The 24,238-nt window shown below is 37.9% G+C and overlaps 1 protein-coding gene across 3 annotated transcripts in view; it reads left to right on the forward strand.

Moving 5' to 3' along the window:
• The first annotated feature begins 44 nt into the window (after nucleotides 1-44).
• LOC111322355 (cilia- and flagella-associated protein 337) overlaps nucleotides 45-24,238 on the forward strand; it is a 43,803-nt gene continuing 19,609 nt past the window's right edge. Inside the window, exons 1-13 of one of the 3 annotated variants that reach the window (XM_088733697.1) lie at nucleotides 45-445; nucleotides 4,240-4,293; nucleotides 4,465-4,548; nucleotides 14,448-14,513; nucleotides 15,823-15,891; nucleotides 17,097-17,213; nucleotides 18,233-18,295; nucleotides 19,068-19,150; nucleotides 20,073-20,165; nucleotides 20,684-20,729; nucleotides 20,832-20,878; nucleotides 21,387-21,440; nucleotides 22,496-22,534. In XM_088733697.1, the coding sequence (XP_088589823.1) occupies nucleotides 104-445; nucleotides 4,240-4,293; nucleotides 4,465-4,548; nucleotides 14,448-14,513; nucleotides 15,823-15,891; nucleotides 17,097-17,213; nucleotides 18,233-18,295; nucleotides 19,068-19,150; nucleotides 20,073-20,165; nucleotides 20,684-20,729; nucleotides 20,832-20,878; nucleotides 21,387-21,440; nucleotides 22,496-22,534 (1,157 nt within the window). In that variant the 5' untranslated portion in view covers nucleotides 45-103. Of the gene's footprint in view, nucleotides 446-4,239; nucleotides 4,294-4,464; nucleotides 4,549-13,819; nucleotides 13,880-14,447; nucleotides 14,514-15,822; nucleotides 15,892-17,096; nucleotides 17,214-17,469; nucleotides 17,495-18,232; nucleotides 18,296-19,067; nucleotides 19,151-20,072; nucleotides 20,166-20,683; nucleotides 20,730-20,831; nucleotides 20,879-21,386; nucleotides 21,441-22,495; nucleotides 22,535-24,238 lie in introns of those variants that run through there. The other 2 variants (XM_088733698.1, XM_088733699.1) reach the window with 2 other exon arrangements.

Consider the following 24,238-nt stretch of genomic DNA (forward strand, 5'->3'; position numbering starts at 1 on the left):
TGGTTGCCAAGGAGTCTTAGCAACCAACGAGCCAATCAACGATTGGTGTCTCGCTCGTGCAAGTAACAAAACAGTAACTGTTCGAATTGTGGAAGGTTTCAAAATGCCGCCTGGAAAATCGCAAAAAAAAGTTCGCCCTTCCACGGCTTCGGGGGCATTGGAATCTCATGAACTTGTTGATTTACTAGATGAACTAAGACCTTCAACTGCTCCGGGAAAAAACTTACTAGGACTCGATCCTACATACGTGACATCCAGACATCATGTTCCTGGAGTTCCAATCACTTCGAAGTTCAGAGGAAGGCAAGTTTTTGGTGGTATTCCCGAGAATGATCTCAAAGGATCGCATGGAAGAAGGGCTACTTTGGGTGGCTTAGAAGATGTGGAAGAGCACGAAAAACCTAAAAGACCGACTACTGCCGTCGGAGTTTCAAAACAGATTAAGGTAAATCATTTTTAAAGCTTTGAGGTTGAATGATGAATTGTTCGCTTGTGAAATTGGATCCTTCCCGCGCTAGAAAATACAGCCCACATTGAAATATCTGGGCATTTATAAGTTGAGTTGAGGTATTTGTTTGTGATTGCTTAAATAATTGGCGTTCTCAGTTCCCATTAAGTGCAACTTATTCGTCGTTGTGGCTGGTTTTACACGTTTGATCTCAATGCTCTGAATTCAAGAAAATTAACATTCATTCATCTTTTTTGAGCGAGTGCCTAACTGTACTCTAGTACCTGAGCATTTTCCAACCTTAAATTTAAAACAAATTTTTTGAAGCGTTTGCTGTAGCTGTTTAATCGCGATCTTGGTGCAATGTTTTATAATTGCACAATACGTTTTTGGGTAACAGAGGTCCATGTAAATAATTAATTGTCCCTGTCTCGTCATTTTAATGAGCAGCTGTCAATAATGTTAATGAGCGCCAGTTCTGTAGGATCAAACTTTAATTATTCTTGTGAGGTTGACTTTCAAAGCTGTTTGAGCTCTTCATCTTGGTAATGGAATAAAACGGCAAGAAGTTTGCAACTCCCCTTGAAGTTATATAATTATGCAGTCTTCATCCCTTAGACCCAGAAGAGTGACTAGCATCTGATTTCTCCTCACAATATCACCCTTGAATCACACATGAAGGTTTCATGAATGCACAAAATGATCACCAACTAAACACCCTCTTCATCGTTGAACAAATTCCCTTCGTCAAAACCTTAGGAAATGTATAGAGAATAGCGTGGAGAATATGCAATGTTAAAGGGCTGACCATTTAACTTTTGAGTGGGAGGGGGGGGGGTGGGTGATTTTTGGTCATCAAGAAATTTTTTTTCTAGCAATCTGCTGTGCAGGATATTTTTTTCCAATTTTTTGGTACATTTTTTCTGTTACATTTGGGCTGCATGCAATTTTTTCTTCCAACAAGCGCTTGCAGAAAATTTTTTTTCAAAATCACCCACCCCCCTCAAAAGTTAAATGGTCGGCCCCTAATGAGGTATAAAGGATTAACAGGCTCCACCCACCCCCCCCCCCCCCACCCTCCAGCTCCCTTTTCTTCTTTAAGTTATTTGGAGGGCGGACAATGCTATCCACTGGATAAATTACTATCCAGTGTATTGCATATTATGTTTTAATGACACTGATCCATTGGATAGGGATTTATCACATGAATTCATTTTGGGATTATTGGCATGAGTGATATTGTTTTGAAAGTTTCTGTGATTGTATAGCCTGTAACTGAGTGTAATTTGAAAACATCACATACACTCTGGTTTGTAAAATGTAAAGACACTTGTAAGCAGTTCATGGAATATTTAGTCAAGAACCAAACAATTAGAAATTAGTGTTTCCTTTGGGTAGTGCAAACAGGATTGCACTCTTTAGCATACATTTATACTTTCAGCAAAGAGCATTTAGGAGTGTTCTTCTTTTTGAGTTTACAACAAGTTCTAAGTTAAGTTATTGGGCTAGATTGTGACTTAAGGATATGGTAGACCTTCAAAGGGCAAGTTTTTAAAAAAATTTTTATTTTCATATTGAACAAATAATTTTTCTCATTTAACTACTGTGTCCAAAAAAATGTTTTGTGAAGTGTTAGAAACATGCTTGAGTTAGATGTGATACTCAATTAATTTGCTGAAAGAAGCAATGTCCACTTCGAATTGACACACTTTTGTCAGTTTGCAGTTAGATCAAAACAGAACAATTTTTGCCAGATACTGTAGGATGTTTCTTAACCTTTTCATTAGGTGTATGATGGGTACCCTTCAAAAAGTGCATCAACAATTTTTTTCCATGAAGGGACACCTATGAAAGTCTACCAGATCTTGAGACTTTTTTTGAAGTACAGAATTTTACCAGAAATGTTTTACCTTCAGCATTAGAGACTAGCTAGCTGTTTTAAAGTAGACACAACATTACCATTAAAGACTTAAGCTTTTAATAACCAGATTCCTATATACAAAAGTACAAGTCAGAGTGATGTATAAAAATGAATAAATAAGCTACATAAAAGGGTAAACAAAAAAGACGTACACAAAACTATTTAAACTTTATCGTGCAAGATTCTAAGTTCACAGCATGTCATTAAGAGAGTACTCTGCCGGAAGTATTTTAATTCCACAGAATATTTTAATTATATGGTATATAACAGTAGCAGTATAAGGTTATGTTGAAACACTTGTTATCACCCACTTCAGATTATGTTGTGATTCATAAGGAAGGTTAAATTATTCTGTGTGTGCATAAAACTGTACTCTAGCTCTCCTGCACCTTAATCAGCTGCAGATGACAAATTATACTGTTCCATGTTCTATAAGCACTGTTCTCTAAAGATTTTCTGGGAGGCAGTAAAAAAAAAACACTGATAATATATAATCAGGCAAAAGTTTCAACTCACTTCATCCCAAGACAGGCATTTTAATACTTTGTCCAGTAAAATGAACTGGTGACTCAGAAATTAGTGTGGCTGACAAAAAGGCCTGCTGCTGGTTCCTCCAGAGAACACTTTAAAAGCTGTACCCCTTGAAAAGAGTCATCATTCAATAAATCTAAACTGGGTGACAACAAGGATGTAAACATCTCAGCTTGATTTGTTTATGCGATCTTAGATGTCTTATGTTGGAGTCTGTTTCACTGTACCATTCTTTCTCGAATTGAATCAATATCCTATAATCTTGAATAAAAGCTGATAGTTTCTAAAGAAACTGTTAGGGGCTGTGTCGGTGGGGGTAACAAAATAATTTGGATATATCAACAAAGTTGAAATGGTAAATTGGCCACTGTAACGATTACAAAAGCTGACATCTCAAGCGTTAGCCCTTCATGGTAGCGAAACACTTTGCTCCGACGAAGGGCTAAGGCTTAAAACGTCAGCTTTTGTAATCGTTACGGTGGCCAATTTACCATTTCAACTTTGTTGATATATCCTATAATCTTGGCTTGATTCAAATGTTTGTTCCATCAGCAAGGACCATTATAGTTATAGCAAGTCAAAAACAAACTGCAAATTGTTTTGTTTGTTTGTTTTAGTTTACGTGATAACTAGAGCACATTTAAGAAGTTTTATTAGAGGACCTAAAATCGTGAAGAAAATTTCAAATTAAGTTATTTAAGTTTTAATATTTTTGTGGCTACTTCCTCCTATAGGAGGAACAGTGGAATGACAGAATATCTTAAAACATGAAAATGACGGAATATCCTAAAACACAGAATGTCTTGTTGTATGAAAAAAAGTCTTACAAATTAAAGTGGAACTGCAATGAAATGAGCAAAATATTTACAATTCACAGGAAAATTAAAAGAAACATAATTTGATCATTATTAGAACCTAGAGGATAGAGGCTAATTTGAGCTAGCCCCTATAAATTATTATTACTATAATTACTATTGTCATCATCATTATTATTATTATCATTAATATGATTGTCTGTTACCATTTAATTATTGGTTGAATGTCAATTTGTAGTATAATAATATTCTTGAATCATCTTTCTCTTGAGGAACAGAGTACTCATGTGTGAGATGTGGCAAGTTTTCTGTTTTGCATGTGAGACAAATCTTCTGCAACCCAGTACCTAGCTTCTAGCATCATCATACAGCCCCTATTTCTGTTTGATGCAGTAAAACATTGTACTATATCTTCAGTAGTACTTCCGACACATGCAGTCTCAGACTGCCTATTTTTAAATGTTAATTGAATGTGTAATTATATAGTAACACACCTGAGTTTTCTCTATTTGACAATTGTTTAGCTTGAAGACAGAATTACTTTGGACCATTTGAATAAGATGAGACAAGCTTTTGAGGTGAGCTTTTATTAAGTCTCTTTGCAATTGTGTGATTTTGACTTTGTGTGCTCTAAATTCTGCAAGCCAAGAGTACTTTATGATTTAAAGGCATGGATTATTGGCATTATATTTAGTCTGTAATCAAAACAGAAGTTTTTTCTGACGTGGATAAATTTGTTTATTATTCAGGAAGCTGACTCTGATGGTAATGGAACATTAGATTTAGACGAGTTTAAAGATGTCATCACAAACTTGTTTCATTTTAAATTCAAGGTTAGTTGCTAGTAAGAATTGTGCATTTATCAGCCTTATTTCAAAATAAATTTATCATAATCATGGTAAAATTTCATTTCAATGGCTCAGAACAATTTCTTGTGTGTGTGTACAAGGAGTACAAATCAAATTTAATGGAATGGGAGAATAAAATCGTTCTCTAAAAACTGAGGATCAAGATCCTTGAGAAGTTCTGCGAATGTCTCCATGCTTGATACTCAATTCACAATTCTTAAGCCTCAGGCCTTGATTCTCAATTCACAATCCTTAAGCTTCAGGCCTTGATTCTCAATTCACAATCCTTAAGCCTCAGGCCTTGATTCTCAATTCACAATCCTTAAGCTTCAGGCCTTGATTCTCAATTCACAATCCTTAAGCTTCAGGCCTTGATTCTCAATTCACAATCCTTAAGCTTCAGGCCTTGATTCTCAATTCACAATCCTTAAACCTCAGGCCTTGATTCTCAATTCACAATCCTTAAGCTTCAGGCCTTGATTCTCGATTCACAATCCTTAAGCCTCAGGCCTTGATTCTCAGTTCACAATCCTTAAGCCTCAGGCCTTGATTCTCAGTTCACAATCCTTAAGCTGCAGGCCTTGATTCTCAATTCACAATCCTTAAGCTTCAGGCCTTGATTCTCGATTCACAATCCTTAAGCTTCAGGCCTTGATTCTCAATTCACAATCCTTAAGCCTCAGGCCTTGATTCTCAATTCACAATCCTTAAGCTTCAGGCCTTGATTCTCAATTCACAATCCTTAAGCTTCAGGCCTTGATTCTCAATTCACAATCCTTAAGCTTCAGGCCTTGATTCTCAATTCACAATCCTTAAGCCTCAGGCCTTGATTCTCAATTCACAATCCATGAGCCTCAGGCCTTGATTCTCAATTCACAATCCTTAAGCTTCAGGCCTTGATTCTCAATTCACAATCCTTGAGCCTCAGGCCTTGATTCTCAATTCACAATCCTTGAGCCTCAGGCCTTGATTCTCAATTCACAATCCTTGAGCCTCAGGCCTTGATTCTCAATTCACAATCCATGAGCCTCAGGCCTTGATTCTCAATTCACAATCCTTAAGCCTCAGGCCTTGATTCTCAATTCACAATCCTTAAGCTTCAGGCCTTGATTCTCAATTCACAATCCTTAAGCTTCAGGCCTCGATTCTCAATTCACAATCCTTAAACCTCAGGCCTTGATTCTCAATTCACAATCCTTAAGCTTCAGGCCTCGATTCTCAATTCACAATCCTTAAACCTCAGGCCTTGATTCTCAATTCACAATCCTTAAGCTGCAGGCCTTGATTCTCAATTCACAATCCTTAAGCTTCAGGCCTTGATTCTCAATTCACAATCCTTAAACCTCAGGCCTTGATTCTCAATTCACAATCCTTAAACCTCAGGCCTTGATTCTCAGTTCACAATCCTTAAGCTGCAGGCCTTGATTCTGAATTCACAATCCTTAAGCCTCAGGCCTTGATTCTCAATTCACAATCCTTAAGCTTCAGGCCTTGATTCTCAATTCACAATCCTTAAGCCTCAGGCCTTGATTCTCAATTTACAATCCTTAAGCCTCAGGCCTTGATTCTCAGTTCACAATCCTTAAGCTTCAGGCCTTGATTCTCAATTCACAATCCTTAAGCTTCAGGCCTTGATTCTCAATTCACAATCCTTGAGCCTCAGGCCTTGATTCTCAATTCACAATCCTTGAGCCTCAGGCCTTGATTCTCAATTCACAATCCTTGAGCCTCAGGCCTTGATTCTCAATTCACAATCCATGAGCCTCAGGCCTTGATTCTCAATTCACAATCCTTAAGCCTCAGGCCTTGATTCTCAATTCACAATCCTTAAGCTTCAGGCCTTGATTCTCAATTCACAATCCTTGAGCCTCAGGCCTTGATTCTCAATTCACAATCCTTGAGCCTCAGGCCTTGATTCTCAATTCACAATCCTTAAGCTTCAGGCCTTGATTCTCAATTCACAATCCTTAAGCTTCAGGCCTCGATTCTCAATTCACAATCCTTAAACCTCAGGCCTTGATTCTCAATTCACAATCCTTAAGCTTCAGGCCTCGATTCTCAATTCACAATCCTTAAACCTCAGGCCTTGATTCTCAATTCACAATCCTTAAGCTGCAGGCCTTGATTCTCAATTCACAATCCTTAAGCCTCAGGCCTTGATTCTCAGTTCACAATCCTTAAGCTTCAGGCCTTGATTCTCAATTCACAATCCTTAAGCTTCAGGCCTTGATTCTCAATTCACAATCCTTAAGCTTCAGGCCTTGATTCTCAATTCACAATCCTTAAGCTTCAGGCCTTGATTCTCAATTCACAATCCTTAAGCTTCAGGCCTTGATTCTCAATTCACAATCCTTAAGCTGCAGGCCTTGATTCTCAATTCACAATCCTTGAGCCTCAGGCCTTGATTCTCAATTCACAATCCTTGAGCCTCAGGCCTTGATTCTCAATTCACAATCCTTAAGCCTCAGGCCTTGATTCTCAATTCACAATCCTTAAGCTTCAGGCCTTGATTCTCAATTCACAATCCTTAAACCTCAGGTCTTGATTCTCAATTCACAATCCTTAAGCTTCAGGCCTTGATTCTCGATTCACAATCCTTAAGCCTCAGGCCTTGATTCTCAGTTCACAATCCTTAAGCCTCAGGCCTTGATTCTCAGTTCACAATCCTTAAGCTGCAGGCCTTGATTCTCAATTCACAATCCTTAAGCTTCAGGCCTTGATTCTCGATTCACAATCCTTAAGCTTCAGGCCTTGATTCTCAATTCACAATCCTTAAGCTTCAGGCCTTGATTCTCAATTCACAATCCTTAAGCTTCAGGCCTTGATTCTCAATTCACAATCCTTAAGCTTCAGGCCTTGATTCTCAATTCACAATCCTTAAGCCTCAGGCCTTGATTCTCAATTCACAATCCATGAGCCTCAGGCCTTGATTCTCAATTCACAATCCTTAAGCTTCAGGCCTTGATTCTCAATTCACAATCCTTGAGCCTCAGGCCTTGATTCTCAATTCACAATCCTTGAGCCTCAGGCCTTGATTCTCAATTCACAATCCTTGAGCCTCAGGCCTTGATTCTCAATTCACAATCCATGAGCCTCAGGCCTTGATTCTCAATTCACAATCCTTAAGCCTCAGGCCTTGATTCTCAATTCACAATCCTTAAGCTTCAGGCCTTGATTCTCAATTCACAATCCTTAAGCTTCAGGCCTCGATTCTCAATTCACAATCCTTAAACCTCAGGCCTTGATTCTCAATTCACAATCCTTAAGCTTCAGGCCTCGATTCTCAATTCACAATCCTTAAACCTCAGGCCTTGATTCTCAATTCACAATCCTTAAGCTGCAGGCCTTGATTCTCAATTCACAATCCTTAAGCTTCAGGCCTTGATTCTCAATTCACAATCCTTAAACCTCAGGCCTTGATTCTCAATTCACAATCCTTAAACCTCAGGCCTTGATTCTCAGTTCACAATCCTTAAGCTGCAGGCCTTGATTCTCAATTCACAATCCTTAAGCCTCAGGCCTTGATTCTCAATTCACAATCCTTAAGCTTCAGGCCTTGATTCTCAATTCACAATCCTTAAGCCTCAGGCCTTGATTCTCAATTTACAATCCTTAAGCCTCAGGCCTTGATTCTCAGTTCACAATCCTTAAGCTTCAGGCCTTGATTCTCAATTCACAATCCTTAAGCTTCAGGCCTTGATTCTCAATTCACAATCCTTGAGCCTCAGGCCTTGATTCTCAATTCACAATCCTTGAGCCTCAGGCCTTGATTCTCAATTCACAATCCTTGAGCCTCAGGCCTTGATTCTCAATTCACAATCCATGAGCCTCAGGCCTTGATTCTCAATTCACAATCCTTAAGCCTCAGGCCTTGATTCTCAATTCACAATCCTTAAGCTTCAGGCCTTGATTCTCAATTCACAATCCTTGAGCCTCAGGCCTTGATTCTCAATTCACAATCCTTGAGCCTCAGGCCTTGATTCTCAATTCACAATCCTTAAGCTTCAGGCCTTGATTCTCAATTCACAATCCTTAAGCTTCAGGCCTCGATTCTCAATTCACAATCCTTAAACCTCAGGCCTTGATTCTCAATTCACAATCCTTAAGCTTCAGGCCTCGATTCTCAATTCACAATCCTTAAACCTCAGGCCTTGATTCTCAATTCACAATCCTTAAGCTGCAGGCCTTGATTCTCAATTCACAATCCTTAAGCCTCAGGCCTTGATTCTCAGTTCACAATCCTTAAGCTTCAGGCCTTGATTCTCAATTCACAATCCTTAAGCTTCAGGCCTTGATTCTCAATTCACAATCCTTAAGCTTCAGGCCTTGATTCTCAATTCACAATCCTTAAGCTTCAGGCCTTGATTCTCAATTCACAATCCTTAAGCTTCAGGCCTTGATTCTCAATTCACAATCCTTAAGCTGCAGGCCTTGATTCTCAATTCACAATCCTTGAGCCTCAGGCCTTGATTCTCAATTCACAATCCTTGAGCCTCAGGCCTTGATTCTCAATTCACAATCCTTAAGCCTCAGGCCTTGATTCTCAATTCACAATCCTTAAGCTTCAGGCCTTGATTCTCAATTCACAATCCTTAAACCTCAGGTCTTGATTCTCAATTCACAATCCTTAAACCTCAGGCCTTGATTCTCAGTTCACAATCCTTAAGCTGCAGGCCTTGATTCTCAATTCACAATCCTTAAGCCTCAGGCCTTGATTCTCAATCCACAATCCTTAAACCTCAGGCCTTGATTCTCAATTCACAATCCTTAAACCTCAGGTCTTGATTCTCAATTCACAATCCTTAAACCTCAGGCCTTGATTCTCAATTCACAATCCTTAAGCTGCAGGCCTTGATTCTCAATTCACAATCCTTAAGCCTCAGGCCTTGATTCTCAGTTCACAATCCTTAAGCTTCAGGCCTTGATTCTCAATTCACAATCCTTAAGCTTCAGGCCTTGATTCTCAATTCACAATCCTTAAGCTTCAGGCCTTGATTCTCAATTCACAATCCTTAAGCTTCAGGCCTTGATTCTCAATTCACAATCCTTAAGCTTCAGGCCTTGATTCTCAATTCACAATCCTTAAGCTGCAGGCCTTGATTCTCAATTCACAATCCTTGAGCCTCAGGCCTTGATTCTCAATTCACAATCCTTGAGCCTCAGGCCTTGATTCTCAATTCACAATCCTTAAGCCTCAGGCCTTGATTCTCAATTCACAATCCTTAAGCTTCAGGCCTTGATTCTCAATTCACAATCCTTAAACCTCAGGTCTTGATTCTCAATTCACAATCCTTAAGCTTCAGGCCTTGATTCTCGATTCACAATCCTTAAGCCTCAGGCCTTGATTCTCAGTTCACAATCCTTAAGCCTCAGGCCTTGATTCTCAGTTCACAATCCTTAAGCTGCAGGCCTTGATTCTCAATTCACAATCCTTAAGCTTCAGGCCTTGATTCTCGATTCACAATCCTTAAGCTTCAGGCCTTGATTCTCAATTCACAATCCTTAAGCTTCAGGCCTTGATTCTCAATTCACAATCCTTAAGCTTCAGGCCTTGATTCTCAATTCACAATCCTTAAGCTTCAGGCCTTGATTCTCAATTCACAATCCTTAAGCCTCAGGCCTTGATTCTCAATTCACAATCCATGAGCCTCAGGCCTTGATTCTCAATTCACAATCCTTAAGCTTCAGGCCTTGATTCTCAATTCACAATCCTTGAGCCTCAGGCCTTGATTCTCAATTCACAATCCTTGAGCCTCAGGCCTTGATTCTCAATTCACAATCCTTGAGCCTCAGGCCTTGATTCTCAATTCACAATCCATGAGCCTCAGGCCTTGATTCTCAATTCACAATCCTTAAGCCTCAGGCCTTGATTCTCAATTCACAATCCTTAAGCTTCAGGCCTTGATTCTCAATTCACAATCCTTAAGCTTCAGGCCTCGATTCTCAATTCACAATCCTTAAACCTCAGGCCTTGATTCTCAATTCACAATCCTTAAGCTTCAGGCCTCGATTCTCAATTCACAATCCTTAAACCTCAGGCCTTGATTCTCAATTCACAATCCTTAAGCTGCAGGCCTTGATTCTCAATTCACAATCCTTAAGCTTCAGGCCTTGATTCTCAATTCACAATCCTTAAACCTCAGGCCTTGATTCTCAATTCACAATCCTTAAACCTCAGGCCTTGATTCTCAGTTCACAATCCTTAAGCTGCAGGCCTTGATTCTCAATTCACAATCCTTAAGCCTCAGGCCTTGATTCTCAATTCACAATCCTTAAGCTTCAGGCCTTGATTCTCAATTCACAATCCTTAAGCCTCAGGCCTTGATTCTCAATTTACAATCCTTAAGCCTCAGGCCTTGATTCTCAGTTCACAATCCTTAAGCTTCAGGCCTTGATTCTCAATTCACAATCCTTAAGCTTCAGGCCTTGATTCTCAATTCACAATCCTTGAGCCTCAGGCCTTGATTCTCAATTCACAATCCTTGAGCCTCAGGCCTTGATTCTCAATTCACAATCCTTGAGCCTCAGGCCTTGATTCTCAATTCACAATCCATGAGCCTCAGGCCTTGATTCTCAATTCACAATCCTTAAGCCTCAGGCCTTGATTCTCAATTCACAATCCTTAAGCTTCAGGCCTTGATTCTCAATTCACAATCCTTGAGCCTCAGGCCTTGATTCTCAATTCACAATCCTTGAGCCTCAGGCCTTGATTCTCAATTCACAATCCTTAAGCTTCAGGCCTTGATTCTCAATTCACAATCCTTAAGCTTCAGGCCTCGATTCTCAATTCACAATCCTTAAACCTCAGGCCTTGATTCTCAATTCACAATCCTTAAGCTTCAGGCCTCGATTCTCAATTCACAATCCTTAAACCTCAGGCCTTGATTCTCAATTCACAATCCTTAAGCTGCAGGCCTTGATTCTCAATTCACAATCCTTAAGCCTCAGGCCTTGATTCTCAGTTCACAATCCTTAAGCTTCAGGCCTTGATTCTCAATTCACAATCCTTAAGCTTCAGGCCTTGATTCTCAATTCACAATCCTTAAGCTTCAGGCCTTGATTCTCAATTCACAATCCTTAAGCTTCAGGCCTTGATTCTCAATTCACAATCCTTAAGCTTCAGGCCTTGATTCTCAATTCACAATCCTTAAGCTGCAGGCCTTGATTCTCAATTCACAATCCTTGAGCCTCAGGCCTTGATTCTCAATTCACAATCCTTGAGCCTCAGGCCTTGATTCTCAATTCACAATCCTTAAGCCTCAGGCCTTGATTCTCAATTCACAATCCTTAAGCTTCAGGCCTTGATTCTCAATTCACAATCCTTAAACCTCAGGTCTTGATTCTCAATTCACAATCCTTAAACCTCAGGCCTTGATTCTCAGTTCACAATCCTTAAGCTGCAGGCCTTGATTCTCAATTCACAATCCTTAAGCCTCAGGCCTTGATTCTCAATCCACAATCCTTAAACCTCAGGCCTTGATTCTCAATTCACAATCCTTAAACCTCAGGTCTTGATTCTCAATTCACAATCCTTAAACCTCAGGCCTTGATTCTCAGTTCACAATCCTTAAGCTGCAGGCCTTGATTCTCAATTCACAATCCTTAAGCCTCAGGCCTTGATTCTCAATTCACAATCCTTAAACCTCAGGTCTTGATTCTCATTTCACAATCCTTAAACCTCAGGCCTTGATTCTCAGTTCACAATCCTTAAGCTGCAGGCCTTGATTCTCGATTCACAATCCTTAAGCCTCAGGCCTTGATTCTCAGTTCACAATCCTTAAGCTTCAGGCCTTGATTCTCAATTCACAATCCTTAAGCCTCAGGCCTTGATTCTCAATTCACAATCCTTAAGCCTCAGGCCTTGATTCTCAATTCACAATCCTTAAGCCTCAGGCCTTGATTCTCAGTTCACAATCCTTAAGCTTCAGGCCTTGATTCTCAATTCACAATCCTTAAGCTTCAGGCCTTGATTCTCAATTCACAATCCTTAAACCTCAGGTCTTGATTCTCAATTCACAATCCTTAAACCTCAGGCCTTGATTCTCAGTTCACAATCCTTAAGCTGCAGGCCTTGATTCTCAATTCACAATCCTTAAACCTCAGGCCTTGATTCTCAGTTCACAATCCTTAAGCTGCAGGCCTTGATTCTCAGTTCACAATCCTTAAGCTGCAGGCCTTGATTCTCAGTTCACAATCCTTAAGCCTCAGGCCTTGATTCTCAATTCACAATCCTTAAGCTTCAGGCCTTGATTCTCAATTCACAATCCTTAAACCTCAGGTCTTGATTCTCAATTCACAATCCTTAAACCTCAGGCCTTGATTCTCAGTTCACAATCCTTAAGCTGCAGGCCTTGATTCTCAATTCACAATCCTTAAACCTCAGGTCTTGATTCTCAATTCACAATCCTTAAACCTCAGGCCTTGATTCTCAGTTCACAATCCTTAAGCTGCAGGCCTTGATTCTCAATTCACAATCCTTAAGCCTCAGGCCTTGATTCTCAATTCACAATCCTTAAGCCTCAGGCCTTGATTCTCGATTCACAATCCTTAAGCCTCAGGCCTTGATTCTCAGTTCACAATCCTTAAGCTTCAGGCCTTGATTCTCAATTCACAATCCTTAAGCCTCAGGCCTTGATTCTCAATTCACAATCCTTAAGCCTCAGGCCTTGATTCTCAATTCACAATCCTTAAGCCTCAGGCCTTGATTCTCAGTTCACAATCCTTAAGCTTCAGGCCTTGATTCTCAATTCACAATCCTTAAGCCTCAGGCCTTGATTCTCAATTCACAATCCTTAAACCTCAGGCCTTGATTCTCAGTTCACAATCCTTAAGCTTCAGGCCTTGATTCTCAATTCACAATCCTTAAGCCTCAGGCCTTGATTCTCAATTCACAATCCTTGAGCCTCAGGCCTTGATTCTCAATTCACAATCCTTAAGCCTCAGGCCTTGATTCTCAATTCACAATCCTTGAGCCTCAGGCCTTGATTCTCAATTCACAATCCTTAAGCTTCAGGCCTTGATTCTCAATTCACAATCCTTAAACCTCAGGCCTTGATTCTCAATTCACAATCCTTAAACCTCAGGCCTTGATTCTCAATTCACAATCCTTAAGCTTCAGGCCTCGATTCTCAATCCACAATCCTTAAGCCTCAGGCCTTGATTCTCAATTCACAATCCTTAAGCCTCAGGCCTTGATTCTCAATTCACAATCCTTAAACCTCAGGCCTTGATTCTCAATTCACAATCCTTGAGCCTCAGGCCTTGATTCTCAATCTTTGATTCTTAAAAGTTTTGAGGATTGACAATTGAATTGAAGGTAAGACTAGTACTGTCAACTTACTTTTGAGAGCTACAGTGTATTTAAACAAATGAAATAGGAACTACAACTTGTTTCAATTTGATAACTTTAACAAGGATCTTTTTCAAACTACAAAATTGTATTCTCAAAATTAGTACATGACATTACACTTTAAGTTATTTATAAGGTTTTAGAATCTCATACTTTCCAGTAGCAAAGGCCTTTTTGCAGGAGGATGATTTCCATAATTTGTTACATTACCTTTACACATGAATGTTATGAGATGCTTATAATTTGGTGGTCTAAGTCAAATAATTTTGAATGCAAGCATTTCTGAAAGTGTTAGAAACTTGAACTTAAAACAAGAGTTTCTTTAATTAAAACATTGGTTTTTTTTTTTTTTTTTATTAACTCCTTATCTTAAGACAAGCTGTCTGGCGACTGAGTGAGATAGAGATTGTTCTTACACAACAAATTTAATTTAGTTTCAGCTATGTGTTTAAGCTGTTAATCATAATGATTAAAATTTGCAATACAATGTTTTTTAATCTTTCGTCCCTTTTTTTGTCTAATTTCATGAACATAGAATGAAGACCAGGTTACAGCTCTTTTCATGAAAATAGACTCTTCATCTGACGGTGAAATAAATTGGGTAGGTTGTTTGTGTACTCTGTTGTAATTGATTTGCTTGGTTAATTTGGTAAGGGACATGTATGTACAACATATAATATTTGTTCTTGCTTTAATTAAGAACTGGTGTTTCCAACAATTGTGTCAAATTAAAATGAGTGACATATTTTTTCATTTATGCCTGCCTTTAAATTAATGTGAGATATTTTGCCATCTGCCAATTTTTTAACACCAATGTTTTGTAATAACAAAAACATAAATTGTTTGGTTAAGTCACAGTTATGTAAATTTAAGCCTTGAAAACTGCATTTTTAAAGTCCATTCTGGAAGATTTGAAAGGAACTAAATTTCGTGGTTGGCGACAGGTTTAATATTGATACTGATAACAACATGCAGGTAAAAGATTTTCCAAATTATTTTTGTATCATTTTAAAATGATTTTTTTTCAAATATTATGAACTGCTTACATGTATCTGGTGCTTAACATTTAGGATAAAAAGCAAAGGTATAGTTCACATCTTTCTGTTGTTCAATCTATGTTTTATTTCTCATATTTTGGTACTTCTCATAAAAAAAGTGTTACATTACTCAGTAAAATAAGAAAAATGAAACTTGAACTCTCAATGTACAGCTTTAATTTTTGACTCTGGTATGGCAACTCATCTTGTTAAAGGGAATGAAAAATATTAAAACCTAGGCAAGAATGGTATTATGAATACAATGACGTCCTGGAGAAACAAAATCACTTTCATCCTGTGGGTCAGGACTGAGTAATCAAGTGTTCATTTTACGATGAGTGAAATGTGCTGCCTTTGGTGATTCCTCATTGTCCATCACACCTGATCAAAAAACAGAAACAGCTATGTTTTAAAAGGATGTGATTCATAATTTGTACAGTTGCAAAATTTATAACAAATTTGATAATCTTGTCTGCTTAAGTAACCTTCTGGTCAATTTCAATTTTGAAAACTGTAGATTGCATTGTGTTCTTTAATTTATTAGTGTTTTTTTTATAATTATAATATTTTAATTTGTGACCTTTTTTAAGGCATGCTTGTTGGAATTTGCCTTGTATATTAAGCATTTTGCTAGTCTGACATGTGCATGCACTCTAAAAGTCATTGGACAATTGTTTCAAAAATTGTTCTTTTTTTGCATAAAAAATCTTACAATTATAATGCGTTATTGGCCAAGTGTGCGGTCAAGATGGCTGGATATTGGTCAATTTCTTTTGTTGCATTTTATGGACTGCAATTAAGTCCAGGTCCATTAAAATGCAAAAAATATTTATCTTTCTTCAATAGTTCTTTTTTACTTTCTCTCTCTGTCAGGACGAATTTTGCACATTCATGCAACTTGAATATGCTGAAAAAGAGGATTCATACTTGCGATCTAAAGAGGTCTGTTAAAAGTTGTAGTAGTCTTCCCACTCTCCAGTTGTATTTAACAAATTTCAGGGAACATGTACCTACTGGGAGGGCCAGTGTACCCAGTCAATGATTATCAATCAGAGGGTATTAACAGTAGATTGTAAAAATTTTCAAATTTAGCCTGTCAGGGATTTCATTAGAAAGCTGGCAACCTATGAACTCTGGTGGCTACTCTCCCCAAAGGAGCTGGCTACTATGGCCATTTCACCTCCTGGTTTTTGCATGTTTTTTGAAAACATTCAATTACTACTGAACTGTCTTCCTCCTGCTGTATGTCCTAATATACACCTACTTCTGAAATTAATGAAATCCCTGCAGCTGGCCAATCAATAATAATTATTTTGTGCTAATAAGTTTTCTGCAACTTATTTGTGTGCCTGTTTAACATCATATTTTTGCCCTTGGCTCTTGTGGCATTGCAAGTTGTAAGTCAGTTCATTAAAAATTGAGATTTAAAATTAATATGCATATGATTAGTTAATCTGTTGAGGTATGAAATAAATTAAAACAGAACTGGTGTAAAAGAGTGTTATAATTGTTACCAAACCCAAAATTTTGATACACAGTTTTATTGAAGAGTAACTGATTCCAGTTATGTCACAGGCAATACAGTGATATACATGATAGGCTTGAGTGGTTAAGGTTACTAGAGCTCTATTTACTATTACACATTCTGCAAAGTTGCAGTTATAGTAATTTTTTGTAAAATGCAACACAAATTTTGGGCATGTTCAAAATCTGTATCTTGGAAAGCTTATGGGTATAAAAATAATACATTGGATTTTAAGTTATTTTTATGCAGTTTCTCTTTCAAATTCTGTTAATCATGTTTCTTTCTTTTCTTAATCGGGCTTCTGCAAATTGTTTGGCTAGAAAATTAATGTGAAACCTTCACGTTCTGTAAGCTAAATCTGGCATCCAGTCCAACTCTTCAGTTTCTAGTTATATCGGCAATATATCAACAATTCAATCGTTAAGCCCACATAAATAAATGGTAATAGCCACATAGCTTGGACAATGCCTTTAAAATAACACTGAGCCTATGTTGCTACTGATGATAACTGCATTTTATAAATTACCCAAATATGCTGCAAATTAATTCTGCATTTATTTAGTTTCATATCATTCCATTTATTAAATTGTATGGCTAACATGTAAACTTAACTTTTTTACAGACTGCTTTTACTCTGCCTGCAATTATTGCAATGAGTGAAAACTCCAATTCCTCTCAGAGAGAACATGTGATACGACTGTGCCATACAGCAGACAACAACTTCCTTGTTGTTAGCAAGGTAAGAAGCAATTTTTTTTTATAGATTATCACATGAGTACTGGATCAGGAAAGAGAGAAACTTTCAATAAAGGAATATTCCCAACCTTAACAAAAAGGTTGAGGTGCAAGTTAATACTGAGCAATTTGTTATATTGAGTGTGGATAGAAATTGAGGATTGCATTCATTTAATTTTGCTTTGATAATTTTGTCTTTTGATCACCTTGTAAAAACTTGGCTGCATATACATGAACACATTGAGGAGCACTGGGTTGTAACTTGGTTACTCATGGGTAAATGGGGTAAGTTTCTAAAGAAACTGTGGTGCTGCATCGGTGGGGATAACAAGGTAATTTGGTAATATCAACTAAGTTGAAATTGTACATTGGCCACCATAAAGAGTTAAAAAGCTGACGTTTCGAGCGTTAGCCCTTTGTCAGCCTTCATCATTCGCTCTGACGAAGGGCTAACACTCAAAATGTCAGCTTTTAACTCTTTACAGTGGCAAATTTACAATTTCAACTTAGTTGATATTACCAAATTACCTTGGTTACTCATGGTTGTGCAGTTTAGAGGATTTGCTTGATTTTTGCAGTTTTCAGTGGTCTGGCTCATTGTGATATTTTTCTTTCACCCTTAAGAGTGATGTAAGTGCATCTAATTTCTCTTAACAATATCACCCCTGAATAAAACATTGAAGTCACAAGAATTAAGGAAATGATCACCAACCAAGGAACCTCTTGATTTGGTTTTGCAACACTCAATGAAGAAGAAGTCTCCTCTCGCAGCCGTTCTTTGTCTTGGGAGCCCTGTGTCTCCAGGGAGACACAGGGATCCTGAGACAAAGAACGGCTGGGAGAGGAGACTAATGAAGAAGCTGTACCATTAAATCTGTGAAGATTTTATTGCATCTTGGTTGTTATCACTTACATCATTATTTTATTTTAATTATCAATATTCATCTCCATGTACTCAAACAGCAAGTAGCAGGTCTTGCAATACAATCATGTTAATGAAATTATCTTGTTTAAACTTTAAAGGATGGTCTCGTTTCATTTTGGTCTCAAAATTTGGAGTTTAAAAGAATGAAACATGCAGTTCATGTGAGTATTGTCATCTAGGGTCAGTGGTTTTATACTTTAGGGACCTCTCATTAATGCAGACTTTATTAAGTATCCAGGCTCTGTTATATTTTAGGGGGGTAAGGGAAATTGTGAGCAAGTAAGGAATGCATGCAAAATATCATTATTAGCATTATGATTATACCTGAGCTAATTTTTTCACATTGCCAAGATGTTGTTGGTATTTTTAACTTAGAAAACCACCTTTTTTTTAAAAGAGTAGAAAGACATATAATCATAGAAATAAACTCTTCAAAGAAATAGGCAAGGCAACAAAACATTGTTTTGGACTAAGGGAAAATAACTTGTATTACAGGTGTACATATTTAGTTTTTCTGATCCTCTAGTCATTTAAAAACAATTGTAATATCAGTAAATTTGTTATTTGTACTTCAGTGTTGATATCTCTTTTCATATGTTCTCTTTTGAGTTTTTTTTTTTTTTTTTCAAAATGTTTGGTTGGGAAAACTAGTTCCTTGGCAGAGGGGTTGGTATAGTGGCACAGAGAAGCATCTTGCTCAAACTCCAGTGAATTGCAAGGTGCCATTGGTTAAAGTTGCATTTTCAGGACTGACAAAAGTAATAATATAATACCAGAAAGATAGTTCGTAAGAAGGATCATTAATTAAATTAATTAGAACTTAACAGGTAGGAATCGATAATTATGTCCCATTGTTTATTACATTTGTTATTGTGCTTAAAGTAAGAGTATGTTTAAGGTGAATTTATCACATTTTCTGTTAAACTTTTGTAGTTTGAAAGCTCAACAAAGAAGACAAAGTGGATTACAGATTTTGTACTCATGCCTCAATTTAACAAATTTATTATTTCAACAGGGTAAGTTTACTAGTACAATGATTACAGTTTTCGATTTAATTTGTTTTATTCAAGAAATGTATTAGGGAATGGGATTTTGCATACACTTGTAGACTGAATTTATTCAAATTTTTACATAAGAGATAATAGAGGAATGATGTTCATTAGCAGGAGTTAATTGATTTGTACAGACTATAATCGTGATTTATCATTTGTTGAGTAATTTGGTGCCACACATGCAATCCTGTAGAAAACCGTAATAAAAGCTGTCATGTAGGGCTGGATAGGTTGATGTGAGTGGTCCAGAAAAAGCTGTCTGGCCCTGCACTCACATGGCCTTTTTAAAAGAAAACTGTGAGGAAAAATAGAAGAGTTTAAAAAGACACATTTTTTTATGAATTCTGACGTATTAAAACAAAAGAAAAATTTTAATGTACAATTCATAACAGCTTTATTGTAATCGTAATCGTACTTCACATTACATTACATTACAATTGGGTTATAGAAGGAGGAACTTAATCCCCATATTAATTCATGCAATCTTTTTTGTGGTTGTGCAAGTACCTGTACTGTTTTGCTTGGAACAAAATTTTCAAAGTGGTCATATTATGATAAAATGCTTATTGACTGAATTTGGTCTGGCCAGATATGAAAATATTTGGCTCTCTGTCAACGTCATGAAGCAGGGACCTTGATGCACTGAGTGTGAACATCATGACCTTGAGCCAACTAAACTCTCACCTGCCCCCCCCCCCACTCAGTCAGTACATACACAGTATATTTGTCATTGTTGTTGTTGTTGTTATTGTTGCCTCTGTTGCTGTTTTAATGGGAATTAAAGGGTTAATTTTTTTTCTCTGGGATCATTAAAATCTTACCAAAATGGGTACTGTATTTTTGTTTTAAAACAACTTTTAAAACTGACATAACTCTTTCCTTGTAGGGATAGGGAAATTCAGTTTTTTGAATTATCAACATTTGAGCCCTATTGTCAAATCACTGGTCTGGAGACAACTCCTCTTAGACTTGATTATTGGTGAGTAAAAACAAGTTAGACAGTGTGGTTGAACTTCTCTCATCATCATTGTGTTACCATTAGACTTTGCTGATTATATGAATCAAAGAAAAGCTCTTCCATATTCTTAAAAAGTGTAGTTTTTCTGTAATAAAACCTAATCTGAAAAGGCGTTATTTTTACCTATAGGCAAGGGGAGACAATTTCAAAGCAAGTGTAAGGAGAGCATGAACGGCAAGCAAAAAAGTGTTTTGCTCTAGCTCCATTCGTTTCTTACATTTGCCTCACTCTTGCTTCTGCTTGCTTGTAAAAATGTAAAAAAAAAAACATTATTGTCCCACAGCCTCATGATGATTCTGTCAGTGATACCAATAATCATCACTGTGTTCAAAACGCAAACAAAATAAAAAACAGATTGAACATTTTTGTTGTTGACATAATTATGTTTAGTACATACATTAGAGTATTACACATCTGGGAAAGGTTTCAAAAGCTGCATGTTTAGAATGATTTTAAAGTTGATTTTTCTCTTTCTATAGTTCAACAGGACAAGATGAATGTATTATTCTTTATGGAGACAGCCAGGTAATTTCTCCATAGATGCGTGAAAGCCAAAACAGTCCACTGAAATGATCATGATGCTCACAATGATAATGGGTGATTTATAATGGCAATTTTTTGTTCTAGGGATGTGTAAATATTTTCATCATGACCTCTGTAGGGGAGACATTAAGGTACCACTTTTCGATATAGAGTTTTAGCCTAAACTGACTAGAACATCAGTATGAATATTCTCAACACTCTTCTCCATACAACTCCAAAAGTGCTGACAAGGAGAATTTGTTTAATAATCAAGAGCTTCTTTTGTTGGTGCTTGTTTCCTTTATACTGTGATTCACTTACTGCAAACAAAATATGTTCAATGAAATCAACATCTTCAAAAAAAAAAAACTGTCTACATGACTGTATCACAATTTAAGTACTTAAGGTTTCTTGGATTTGTGATGAATTTTTTAAGTATGTGTAGATCTGTATCCTCTTGATAAAGAGCATGGTCTGTTTTGAATTTGTTTCTTGTTCAAGGAGGTGCATGACATTTGAATGTAACAGAAATATAGACCAAAACTTTTATTTTTTTGAAGGTATTTGTTTTTGTTATTGTCAATGGTTTTGAGTGTTTCCAGTTTACTTGTGGATTTGTTGGTTTAACAAATTTAATATTTTTCCTCATTAATTTTACAGAAATTGGAAGAAGATGCCAAAAGTTGAAGGGATAGCTAGTGTAAATATAGATAGGTATGTAAACACATTTTCCTTGAGTGTCTCCATGTATCTTAACCATCAGGTATGTTCTTTTAGTCGTTTCTTCGTTTGATTTTCATTTACCTTGTTTGTAATCATCATGATCGTAAATTACTGTTATTTAATTAAAATCATGTCAACTTTACCAACGGATAGAAACAGACCAATCACGACCGATTTAGGCCACTTGAGTCTGACCAATCAGTTTCTACGAACCAGACTTAGGCCCTGTTTACAAGTAAGGAGGGTAACCCTTGTGCTAGGGTTACCCTAGCAGGCGGGTCAAAGATAGCCCGGGTTTACAAGCAAAATTTCACAGGTAGGGTACCCTACCACCCGGAACAACTTAACTATGCTTAGTAACCGCACACATTGTTATCAATGTTCAATGGGTCTGGAAACAAGTAAAAAGTTGTCCCGGGTAGGCGAGTTATCCCCAGCAGAGCGTTTACAAGGCAGCTAGGGTTACCCTAGCTGCCTTGTAAACAAGTCGATGAAAAAAAGAAGAAATGTGGGAGCGTTAAGGTAACCCACCTGCCAGGGTAACCCTAGCACTAGGGTTACCCTACCTGCTTGTAAACAGGGCCTTAGAACATTCGACTGACAACAACCATTCACTTGACTCTGATGCATGATGACCTCCACTAAGACCGGTTGTCGAAAGGTTAGTCACCGCTACCGACAACAGTCCTTGTCAGGACTACACTCACCCGGATAATCAGCGCGTACACTATCACATTAAATCAGTTCTTCACGTATTTCAGAAACCAATGGTTTAGTAGATGAAAGTTGAGAATTTATCGGTACATTTGCTACACTTGCCTTGGTTATAGACTCGCTCTATATGGCATAACCAGATAACCATGTTTTGATTCATTGTTCGTTTCATATGGTGAATGTGCTAAATTTTGTTTAAATTACCCTTGGACTAAAACACTTTCTCTTACTGATAAGAAATATGATATCAACAATTCAAAACTGAAGGCCAATTGATGCAGTTTTTACGTACTAGTTTTAAGTCTCTAATCCTGGTTTTCTGTCTGCTTCAGTGTTGTGAATTCGGATAATGCAAGGTTCACCTGTATCAGGTAGAGTTTATCGCTGTTTAACGGATAAGTATCACCACAGGTTTACCATCTTAAGTCTCTGTGGTTTCGGGTTTCTATGGTAATGGGTTCCTGTGGCATTTACATAGCCGTTACGAATGTAGTTCAAATATATTGCCTCTAGAATCTGTCCCTAGTAGTCAGTCATCGAAAAAAAATCAGCTCCGGAATTCCAAACATGCGTTTCGGTTATCGTATTTAACACTCAATGGGTTTTCCTGAGAATGTTGACAAAAACTTTCTCGATTCTTATTGGTCGATCTTGGCTTACGACATCCGCCAGAAGTACAAAGTAGCGCCTTTGGGGGCCCGACAGGGGATACAATTTTTCACATTTTTCAGATTTTTGTACCTCGGGTAGGGTGGCTGGGTCCGAAATTCGGAATTCCTTTTTGTACCCATCTTGTCCCATCCTCGGAGACCCAGGGGCTGAGTCGATTTCAAGTTAGGGCATGAAGAGCCCCTGGGGACATTGTCTTACAAGACTAGTTCCAAACGGTCGGAGTCGTTCTGCCATCTGATTGGTGCCAGAAAACCCTTGTGTTTTTCTGCCCAATCAGAGTGAAGTGTGCTTTAGAGTCCTTTCGTGTGTTTTAACACGGACATATACTAGTAGCTCAGTTGCTCGCTATGTTTGTCTGGACCTTGCGACGGAGATTTGCTTGAGGTGAAAAGTTTCAGTCTCAGCACACAATGTAAGAGAAGTCGATCAGATTGTCCGCGAAAATCTTACCGGAAATTATACTGAATGCTTTCGCAGGTATCACTAGAGAACGTGTTTTAAAGTTTGCGAGGTTTGTATAAAACACGATGGTTGCAGTCACTGATATGTCGCTTTAAACGTTAAAGGAGATTTAAGCATAATTTGCTGTGACTGAAACTTTGCCAATCCCATGAAGTTATTTCGTCCCACGGGCCACGCAGGTATGTCGAGCAACTGGCGCATTCGCCTACGTAGCTTTCTGACGTTGAGTTCGTGGACGACCTCCAGCAAGTGCTAAGAGAAAGCTTAGCTGTGTTTCCGGTTAGCTAATTAAAATCTGAACAAAAACTTATTAACGAGAACATCGCGGGAAGGAGAGATGTTTTCGGGCAGTTACCGAAGGGCGTTGGAAAGAGTTTAATCTTTCAACTGCTGCCTAGAGTGTTGAAATTCTCGAGCTAGGAGGGCCACGGATTCTCTTCTTGTCCTTTGGTCATTGTGGGTTAACCTCTTCTGTCGATTGTTTAAGACCAAGTTAAATACCTTTGATCATTGGGAATCGATCCGATGCTGATTTCAATGGGAAAAACAAAACCAAAGACCAAGAAATATTGGATGGAAAGGGCGGGTTTACTTTATTGCAAATGTGAGCTTAGTAGAACAGGATCATCTACCCACATCTAATAAGCAAAAGTTTCCACGCTCAGTTTTTCTTTTTTTTCAAGCGAAGATGAGATTAGATTTTGGCACGCACGGAAAGTTGCGCAAGAACCAGTTGCTCGACATACCTGCGTGGCCCGTGCGACGAAATAACTTCCCGGGATTGTCAAAGTTTCAGTCACAGCAAATTATGTACAAAATCTAGAAAGATTTAAGCTTAAAACTCCTTTAACGTTTAAAGCGACATATCAATGACTGCAACCATCGTGTTGTGTACAAACCTCGCAAACTTTAAAACACGTTGTCTAGTGATACCTGCGAAA

The sequence above is a fragment of the Stylophora pistillata genome, chromosome 9, assembly GCF_964205215.1.
Source record: "Stylophora pistillata chromosome 9, jaStyPist1.2, whole genome shotgun sequence".
In the NCBI taxonomy this organism is placed as follows: domain Eukaryota; kingdom Metazoa; phylum Cnidaria; class Anthozoa; order Scleractinia; family Pocilloporidae; genus Stylophora; species Stylophora pistillata.